The sequence below is a fragment of the Aplidium turbinatum genome, chromosome 14 (assembly GCF_918807975.1).
Source record: "Aplidium turbinatum chromosome 14, kaAplTurb1.1, whole genome shotgun sequence".
In the NCBI taxonomy this organism is placed as follows: domain Eukaryota; kingdom Metazoa; phylum Chordata; class Ascidiacea; order Aplousobranchia; family Polyclinidae; genus Aplidium; species Aplidium turbinatum.
The window spans coordinates 14,385,918-14,396,643 of NC_137485.1; the positions used below are offsets into that span (position 1 = coordinate 14,385,918).

Genomic DNA, 10,726 nt, shown 5'->3' on the forward strand with positions numbered 1-10,726 from the left:
AATCATGCAGTGCGTTCGTATAATGTTCGGTACTTTTTCCCTGATATGAGCTACAGCCCCGGAGTGCTTGCCGGTCATTGAAGCTGCACCATCGGTACATATAGCCACACATCGTTCCCACAACAGTTCTGATTGTGAAAAGAAATCACAAAGTACGTTGAAAACGTCTAAACCGGTTGTTCTGCGTTGCATTTGATGACAAAACATGAAATCTTCTATCATTTCGTCTCCCCATGAATATCTAACATAAACCAAGAGATGTGCTTGGCTGGCAATGTCCGTACTTTCATGCAATTGGATTGCAAAATTAGTTTGATTCAGTCTTTCAAGCAGCTGTGCTTTTATGTCATTCGAAAGTTCATCGATTCTTCTTGAAATCGTATTGTTCGACAATGGAATTTCTTTAAGCTTGGTTGCACATTTGCCGTCCAAAACTACTTCACACATGTCAATTGCTGCTGGAAGAATTAAATTTTCCGCAAATGTGTGAGCTTTCTTGGCTCGAGCCACCCTTAGCGCCACTAAATAAGATGCTTTCATTAATTTTTCGTTTGACACCAAAGATTGTGTAAAAGTTTCTTTTTGCTTTAAATATTCTTCTTCTTTCTGTCAAAAAAAGCCTGTGGCTTTCCAGCTAGCTCAGGATGTTGAGCCATCAAATGCCGCTTTAACTTGGCTGGTTTCATACATTCATTCGACAATGTTTTGTAGCATATTAAACACTGAGGCTTAGTAACATCTGAAGGACATTCAATAAACCCGAGCTTAAGATACTCCTCATCGTATGTTCGAACTTTTTGTCTCTTCGTCTTCCGGGATGAAACATCCTGAGATTGCTGGGCTTCACATTCCGAATCATTCGACTTATCCTTTCGCTTCAAAAATTTATCCATAAGATTTGAACTATAACACTAAAATTTAAAAACAGAAAAAAAATATCCGTGTCAGTCTGGATATTAGAAAAATCGCAGAGGTGGCACTGCAGCTGACTACCGGTACACGTTTGACAAATTTATTTCTGCACAAACTTTTGCAACAGGCTATCGCTTAGCCTCAATTGTTGTAGGCCTACTGACTTTGTAGACTACTGGAGAAAAAGCTGCGCAGAAATATATTTGTAAAAAATGTTGTCAGCTGCAGTGCCACCTTTGCCATTCTACTAAAAGTTAACACAAATGAATTATCTGATAACTTCGATTTGTTACTATTCTATCGTCCCTTCGCTACTGCTACTCTTATACCTAAACACCGCCCCTTCGCATTGAGTTATTTTTATGTTTTTATCTATTATTATTATTATTTTTTTTTTAATTATTAAGCTATTCCTAAGGCCAATTCGAACAAAAATTGAAACTTCAGAACTTCATAACCTTACCATCTATGGGGTTATCTATTTTAATGCTCGGACTGCATAGACCTACAGGTAGCTAACCGAAAAACAGTTTAGCCTTGTAGCTATATAGCAAACATTCCCGACTGCTATACACCGTACGTTTAATTGTTGCATCATAGACGCCGAATGCAATTTTTAAGGTAGAGCAATTACCAAGACGTACTAATTCATTTCAAATCTTTAAGATTGACACGGCCTAACATTCATTAAATAATTCATTTTAGTTACAAATCACGGCGGCATTCATCTGCGACAATGGAAGTACGGTACCGTACAATGTCAAGCCTGTTTTCGCCATTTTGTCATATCGTCAGGGACCCCCTGTGCAGTCTTTGCGGACCCCCAGGGGTCCGCGGACCCCACTTTGGGAAACCCTACCATAGATGACTTACCGCTGGGACCGAACAGTCCTCAACTCCTCATCATTGATAGGACTTGAAGTTGGATAGTTCTTTGGTACCACTTGCTTTACAGAACTTAGTCACAACTGCAGCAAACTAATTTTTAATGAGTTATTCAGCAGCTATAACTCAACACTACCTTTTGCAGTTCTTTGTTATGATAGGCTAAATGAAAACAGTTGTTGCGGTACTTGAAATACTGTATGAAACAATGGGAAATAGTATATAATAAACAACGAAGAAAACAAATAATACGGATAAAAAATAAAAACAACAACTAAAGAAAAACTGGAGCTGGTATACAAGTCCCCCCCCACCCCCCTTGGTAACTTATAACAAAGAGGAATTGACCAAAACATGTGGATTGAAGTGTGTGAACAGTAAAGCAAAAGTAAAAAAGTTTCACCCTATGTGTTTGGTCGAGTCCAGTCTTTGTTATGAGTTACCAAGGGGGGGGAAGGGACTTGTATACCAGCTCCGAAAAACTTACATCTTTAGACATGCAGTTATCAAAGCAACTGCTCCCAATTATTTTGTATGTACATAATTGATTTGGTGTTTTACTGAGACACAGCTGCATGCTCTGGAATGGTATCAAATCATTGTCCTTTTGAGCATTATAGAGGTTCTCACTTTTTGCAGCAGTCTAAGTGAAAAATGTTTTTTTTTATTCTAGGCCAAAGTATCATGAAGCTTTGAAAATGTTTTTCTCGTGGTTAAATGTGTTGATGATTGTGGGCAAGAGTGCTGAAATAAGGACTACCGGTAGCTAATTTATCTATATTATAAGATTTATCTTCACAGAAAAAAACAGTTGAATTTTAGTAAAGTAGCCTAGCCAACATAGCCTAGTCTACTGTACTTGCTTTTCATGTCATCATTATTATCATTCAAATTTGGTTTTGTCCCAATAGTGGGGGTGGCTAATTCTTTCTTTGCAGCGATTGCTTTTACTCCCATTCTCCATCTCATTCTGTCCATCGCATCGTCTTCCTTTAGTCCGACTTTGTCTACCTCATTCGTCACCTGTTCCTGCCATGTTCTTTTTGGATGTTCTCATTCCCTCTTCCCATCTACCTTCAAAGTCAACGCCTTTCGAAGAAAGCTTCCTTCCTTTTTAGTCTTTAGTACATGTCTATACCATCTTACGTCGTTAGCCCTGGCAAGTTGTTCAATAGCTTCTCTCATCTCAAGCATGTCCATCAGTTTTTCATTTTTTTCCCTGAACAAATGGATATATAAATTATAATACTTGTTATTTTTAAAAGCAATAACATTAGAAAACCTAATAATTTAAAGCTAAATAATGTTAATATGTTCAAGTGCTCCTTGGGCTTGCTTTCGAGTAGCCGCAAAGAAAATAACTACAAAGCAGTTCGCTTCTTGTGGATTTAATTTGCATTTGCGCAATTTAAGTGAGTATGAAGTTGTCATTGCCGGGGGAGGTTCTGGTGGCATTTCTGTTGGAGCTAGACTATCTAAAGCTCTTGGAAAAGGAAAAGTTGCTATCATTGATCGTGCTGTTGTAAGTTTTATCAACAAGACACCTGAATAAAATTTTATATACGGTACTAGTTGTACACTTTTTTTATCAGTTGTAAGCCTTTTTGAAGTAACGAATAGTCGTTATCTTTCATCATGAACATTTTCCTTCTATCTCATACTTCTAAATATAAAAAAAATAAATACCAGTCAAAATAGACTACTTTATTGCATCATCGTTTTCAACATCAAGGCTACACTTTTATGCTATTATACTATATAATATCATATGGTTCTCTGTATAGTATGTCTAACTTGTTTTTGTTTAATTGTCCGTTCTCACAATTCCTATTATTTGTGTGCATAAACAATGCAGTTTCATTTTATTGCTAAATGCTCAATCGCTCAAGTCAAATTGACTGCATGAATAATTAATATTTTACAATTTAGAATCACTACTATCAGCCTATGTGGACGTTGGTTGGAGCTGGGGCTAAACCATTGTCTGCTTGTAGAAAGCCTATGAAAGATGTCATTCCACCAAATGCTGATCATATTACAGGCAAAATTGGAGATATTGATCCTGATAATAATATTATTACGCTTGAAAGCGGAGAAAAGGTATTGTAATGACTGCAGTGTGCTATCAGTGTCACTGTAGTTACTTTTCATGGCTTATTTTACAATCTATGCATAGTATGCAATATTGTTCAACATTTGATATACCGGTATCACTTTTGTTCATGCACTTGCAATTTTCTGTTACACTGGGACATTGAAATGGGAATGCAATGTTAAGTCAAGTTGCCCTGAAGTTAAGTGCATGACGTGGGCACCGGAATCTATATGTTTTTGCAAGATATCTTATTTCTACTTTCAGGTTTCTTACAAATATCTTGTTTGTGCTCTTGGAATACGCATAAGATTTGATAAGGTAAAATGTGTTGATTATTATTTTTTTAGTACAGTTTTGTTCTTGTAAAATGTAGATTTTTAGACAAAATGTAAATTTTCAATCTGACACAAAAAATGTTGAGATTGAAGTTCACGATTTAAGTTTTGCAGTATTTGTTGAATATTGATGGCTATTGCAAAAATATCTGTGTTGTTCAAGTTTTACATTTTAATACAAGAAAATTTTTAAGATCAAAGGATTGAAGCAAGCTTTTGATACACCGGGAGTCTGCAGCAATTTTACCGTTCATACTGTTGTTAAAACATTGCCAGCCATGCAAAACTTTAAGTCTGGAAACGCCATTTTCACATTTCCTCCTCCTCCATTGAAATGTCCAGGTGCTCCGCAAAAGATAATGTATCTTGCTGATGATTATTTCAGAAAGGTATTTTGTATAATTGGCATTTTCATTATATAGACAAAGCACAAATTGATTACAAAAATTGTTTCATACCAATGGTGACAGGGTGTTGTAACTGTTGTAAGCTCCCCATTCAACCAAGTGACTAGGATACTGTTGTGTCATAAGCATGTCACAAATAACAATAGCGCGTTTTTCATTTTCTGTTAACTCTGTGGCTGTTACAACTGCTTCATCTTAACACCACTTTTAGATTTTTTTATTTGAAAGTGTTAATATATATAAGTGGCTAGTGCTAACAAAATGTTTAACAAGCACCTGTGCAAAGGATGCAACGGTTTTGCAAGTTTTAACAGTTTCAAACTAGGTTTGAAACAAGCTTTTGCATAGGTTACAGTCTCACTCAGTCAATACAATGAGGAAGTACTTTATGCTGTGTAGAAACTATAACCATTAGAAATTTAATTTCATGTATTTTGCATGAGCTGTAAAATGATTCATATCAAAATATATTTGCAAAACAGGCGATCATCAAGTCAGTCTAGTTTCTGACAGTAAAATTATGTGACCTTTATTGCCTACGTTTTGTTTATCATACAGTACAATGGTTGTATTGGCTTTTCTAACATTAAAATGATGTTTTTTACAGCATGGCAAAAGAGATGATGCAAATATTATGTTCAACAGTGCTGGTCCATCAATATTCGCTGTGAAAAAGTATGCTGAAGCGTTGAATAAGGTATGACGTTTAGTTTTGTTTACACAGTATCTATGCTAAGTATTTGTGTTTTTATTATTTTACATTGTGGTACTGCTTTGAATCAACTGTTCTTATCCTGGAGTCCATGGACGGACCCTCATGTTTTTTTGGGAAAGTTGCTTTAAAGTGCAACTGCACGATGACTTTGACCTCACTTTATCTGAAAGAGCATGTTTCAATCTATAAATACCAACCTCGCCCTTACATTTTCAGGTTATATTTATCTCAATAAAAATTATCAAAACCATGGTTTTCCACGCGCTTGTATTTTTGGCCACGTTTCTGCAATCGCGGATTGCATTGCGCAACACGCGGATTATGACGTCACTTGTAGTCAGACCTCGGAACGACTATCGGTTTTGCAAGTCCTTTGGTTGTCTTCGTCTTAGAGGGAAGAGGTTTTTTTCGCTGCTTCGATCTTGTTGCACGTGCTTTTTATGTGAAAGCAAGTAGTATAGGCTCTTTGCAATCTCGAGTTTGAAAAAATAAGCCAGGTCTGTTGTCTTGTTCATTGAGATTGTTGGTTTAAGACAGTGCTCTTCAACCTTTTTGTCAACACGGAACCCCTCATGTACTTTCGCGTTTGTCACGGAACCCCACTAACAAAAATTTGGTTAAACACTGTTTTTACTTTATTCTCACAAAGGCTCAACACTCAACAGCAGCTCAAGTCTGTAGTCTCTACTCTACTTAGTCTTAGTCTGCTTGTACTTCTGTGATCTTTACATGGGCAACATTCTATGACTGTGATGCAACAATAACGTTCTTGTTAATAGAATAACAATAAACAGCAAGTGACGCCATAATTAAATCAATGTTTTATTCGGTTGTTGACTGCATTCAACCTCTTGTTTAACAAAATGGTCTACTTGGAGTGTGAATGCGGTGCAGTGATCTAAAGAAATCGGAATGACGCATCAAAAAACTCACGGAACCCCACTTCATGTTCCACGGAACCCTGGGGTTCCGCGGAACCCCTGTTGAAGAGCACTGGTTTAAGAGACGGACCAAAGCTGTCATAGGCCCATAAGGAAAGCATGCGAGGTAGGCTACGTCTTAACCAATGTTATGTAACATTCTTGTAAATTTCAAGTCTTTCGTTCAAATGTATCTCTTGGAAAAATGAACTTTTAAAAGAAAATATTTCTCTCGTAACTTCGTTTCTTAGGTTATTGTAGTTCTGAGCTAAATATTTAAAATGGTGAACATTTGCTCCATCTGTCACACAAAATCTGTTCCTGGTTGCAAGGTGACATTTTTTGCCTTCCCTAACGATCAACGTTTGCGAATTAAGTGGTGCAAGTTTGCTCATCAAGTCCGTAAATGGAATGGACCCTTCCCTAGCAGTGTTATCTGCTCAAATCACTTTCTTGAGCATGATTTTGAAAATTATCTTGAAGTTAATATGGGATTTTGCAAACGTTAGGCTACAATCTGAAGAAATCTGCTGTTCCCACCATAAAATGTAGTATTTCTGCTACCTCTGATGCTTCTGCTTCTAAGCTGGATAGAGACCATCGAATGCAAAAGCGGACAATACAGAAGTTTTGTAGTTACACAATAGAAGCTATACGCTGCATAGTGCATATCCCATTTCACGTTTTTAGGCCTACTTGTTTTAAATTTTATGAACATAGAATGTGCCATCTGCTCAGAACGATTAAGAAGTTATGTAACCGGTACCACTGCTATAGTGTAATTAAAACAGATCACCATCTTGCAAAACAGTAGGCTTACTGTGCTGCTTAGTTACTTTGACATTTGACACCTTTTACCTCTAAATTGGAATTAACAACTCAGGCAATTCAGGCTGGTCGCAATAGGCACGTGCTGATGGAGTGGCTGTTGGATGGAGAAGTTCTGGGCAAGTCGAAAAGAGTCGTGCTGCCATCTTGCTGCCATCTTGCATTGTCTCTTTTATTCTCAGAAAATACCCTAGCGACGATGAGAATTATGCTGGATTAAAAAAACAGCCCCCCCAATGATTGTTGAAGCGTTATTGTACAATACAAAATCTTTTCGATACAACCAAGTTTGCCGGTTCCCATCTACGAAACTAGCCTTCGGCGATGGGCATCGTGAACCACTCCTGGCACACAGGCATCAACAACTAAATTTGTATAATATGCTGGTTAAAAGATGCGTCTTCATTATAGATACCTTGTAAATTTGCGCATTTACCTATCGCGTCTGGTTTAGTCTCCACTAAGTTCGACTACAAGTGACGTCATATCGCTAGGTGGCGTAGACGAGTTTGTCACTTCCAGGTAGCGTGAGAGAGAAGCGCTAGAGAGCGTGGGAAAAAGGAATTGTAAGGAAGTAAGTTTTTCAACCAGTACCGGATGTCTTGGCAATGGATTCTAGCCAATGTTAATTTGATCGTGCAGTTGCACTTTAAGAAGGTTTGCCATGTGTTGATTTCAGAAAAAAGTACTAAATTTTATGCACTGAAATTTATATGTTTAAGATTAAAGGCAAGTTTGGAGAATTGTCACTCTTGGAAGTTTAGGCGTCCGCAGGATCCAATTCTTTGAAATGTGTTCGTGGCTAACGAAAAGTTGCGAATACGAATCACAGCTTTAGATGTTTTATCACCATGCTCACTTTTAGCGAGACTTGGTATTGCTTCTAATGTTTTTTATAATTTTTATATTTCAGGTAGTTTTGGATCGTGGCATTGAGACGACCTTCGGAATCAACCTGATTGAAGTGAAATCAGAAACGAAAGAAGCAATATTCCAAAAAGTTTCGAATCCTGAAGAAACAGTTACCTTTCCGGTAAAATATAATATAATATATATAATATATAATAATAAATATAATAATATAATAGAACTTCAACTGAGTTTAACGTCTGGGTTTGAATCAGTTTATTTCTACCTCTTGTACATTTTATAGTTGTACAGTTTGGTACATTTTTGTCCCAAACACCAATCAACGTAGCGGTTTCCTTACAGTACGAACTTCTTCATATATCACCGCCCATGACACCACACTTATGCCTCAAGTCATACTTCAACTGAGTTTAACGTCTGGGTTTGAATCAGTTTATTTCTACCTCTTGTACATTTTATAGTGGTACAGTTTGATACATTTTTGTCCCAAACACCAATCAACGTAGCGGTTTCCTTACAGTACGAACTTCTTCATATATCACCGCCCATGACACCACACTTATGCCTCAAGTCAAACAAACTGTCGGACGCCGCTGGGTTCGTCGATGTTGACAAACACACCACCCAGCATGTTAAGTATCCCAATGTTTTTGCGCTTGGCGATTGCAGCAACATACCAACCTCGAAAACTGCGGCAGCTGTTGGTGAGTGACCTTTTTTGCGTCTGGTCATTGGTAGGTTTGTTGTAGGCTTATTGTATCTTTCATGATTCCAAACAGGTAAAAGCGTTCTCTTAATAGAATTTCATGCCTCAAGCATGCTTTTACCACCAAACAAAAAAGTTCTGGAAGATTTTAAACTTCGTTGCCGGTTTTAACAAACTTTTTGAACTGCTTTACAGACTACACTTAAACCATCAAAACGTAGCTTGGCTACGTAAAGCGCTTAGAAAACATTTCTGCATTTTTATTGCTCAATTCTAGTACACGTTTACTTGTTTCACATAATTGTGCTTGTTAATGTTCAATACAGCTGATGTAATAGATTGTAATGTTTGTCACATAAATGTGCTTTAACTTCTTGCAGCCAGCCAAAACGCAATTCTAGCCAAAAATCTATTGAGTGTAAGATCAGGAGGGAAATGCGAACCCAGGTATTATAATCGTCTTTTATTGGTTTAATTATCATCACGGAGTGGTTTTTAATTGAATTTCCAATTCCATTTCTTAAGTCAGAGAGCTCAATCATATTGGTTTAAGTCAACGCGTTTGTTGAAGATTTTTTGATTCTTTGTCCCCTGTGCCTATTCAATGCATGATATCTCGATTTTCTTCTGATATTTTTTTTAGCATTTCTCCTTTATTGCAGTTACGACGGTTACACGTCGTGCCCTCTCATCACCAGCTATCATTCATGTATTTTGGCTGAGTTTGATTTCGATCTTCAGCCATTGGAAACTTTTCCTGTAGATCAAGGCAAAGAAAGAAGGTCCATGTATCACATGAAAGCTGATGTCATGCCGCAACTGTACTGGAACAGAATGCTCAAGTAAGTAGTTTTTTTTTCAGCATGTAAGATTAGAAACAAGCTCCTTCGTAAATTTACTTGCATTGTTTACGTATGATGAACAATTTCACGTATTGTTAAAATGTTTTGCTTGTGCAAGAAGAAATTACTTCATTTGTGCAAGAAATGAAATAAAAACACCATAAAATACCGTTCTACTTTTGTTTTTAACTTTTAGGGGTAAATGGGGTGGACCAAAGCCATATAGAAAGCTTCTTCATCTGGGAATGTCCAAGTAGATACAGAAAGACTGACGAGATACTTTTTCTTTACTGCAATGCAATCAGCGAAAGATATTTTGTCGTTTTCTTTATCAAGTTATTATCGTAAGAACTTTTGTAAATTATGTTGTTTGCATTCACGAGTCTTGTTTTCATCTTTTAGTACGAAATGCAACGTTTCGTTGGTGTCTTTTTAGTTATTTTAACGATATCTGTAACGATATAGTCCACAATGCCTACCTTTATCGTGCAACTTACTGCTGTGCCAATTGCATGTGCTACCGCGAGTACCTACAGTCCTACATCATGGCTACCAATCCGTTTGTTAACGCAGCATACTATTTAGTATTTATGCTCCACTCGCTCAGCTTTTTTTTTTCTGCTAACAAACCTATTGGCCAATCCCGAATTGTGTTTAATTGAGAAGACAAACGCAAGTGCACAAAAAGAATCCTTATCTTAAGAGGCTGTTATAGCATATTTTGTCATAATCTTACTTTTCTTTATATGACGTACGTTTCCAGCCTGTATAACTGTTCCGGGAATCCCTTCCAAGGTGTTAAGTATCTGATCAGTCCCTTTGGGTACCATGCAATCTGTTTGTTCGTTGATTGTAGGCGTAATACTTTTTTAACGTTTTAAAGCTATTTCGAAAACTTTGTGGAGCTTTTTCTTAACAGTTATTATAACACAAAGAAGAATGTTAGCGTTTCGTGTGGAAAAAATTTCAGCCTTTCGTCATATTGTATGGCTAAGGGTAGGGGGTAGCTGACTAAGTTATAACTTATTTGCACTTTTTTAATGTTTTATTTTTCGATTACGTTGCAAGTGTTGATCAAATTTCTAAGAGACTCAGTATTTCGCGACTAATTTGTAAGTTTATCATTCTTTAAATGAATAAATGTGCAGGCTAAGATGCCACGTATCTACGTTTTAACTATTTAACTACGATTTCAACAAAGCACAATCAGG

At 36.9% G+C, this 10,726-nt stretch overlaps 1 protein-coding gene across 1 annotated transcript; it reads left to right on the forward strand.

Annotated features, from left to right (window-relative positions):
• Positions 1-3,068: 3,068 nt before the first annotated feature.
• LOC145783171 (sulfide:quinone oxidoreductase, mitochondrial-like) lies at positions 3,069-10,726 on the forward strand. The gene is made up of 10 exons (XM_082594964.1): positions 3,069-3,319; positions 3,727-3,897; positions 4,157-4,210; positions 4,422-4,616; positions 5,242-5,331; positions 8,011-8,130; positions 8,488-8,671; positions 9,054-9,120; positions 9,336-9,515; positions 9,712-10,726. Exons 1-10 carry the CDS (start codon positions 3,101-3,103, stop codon positions 9,770-9,772), a joined length of 1,341 nt encoding a protein of 446 aa, XP_082451090.1. The 5' UTR covers positions 3,069-3,100; the 3' UTR covers positions 9,773-10,726.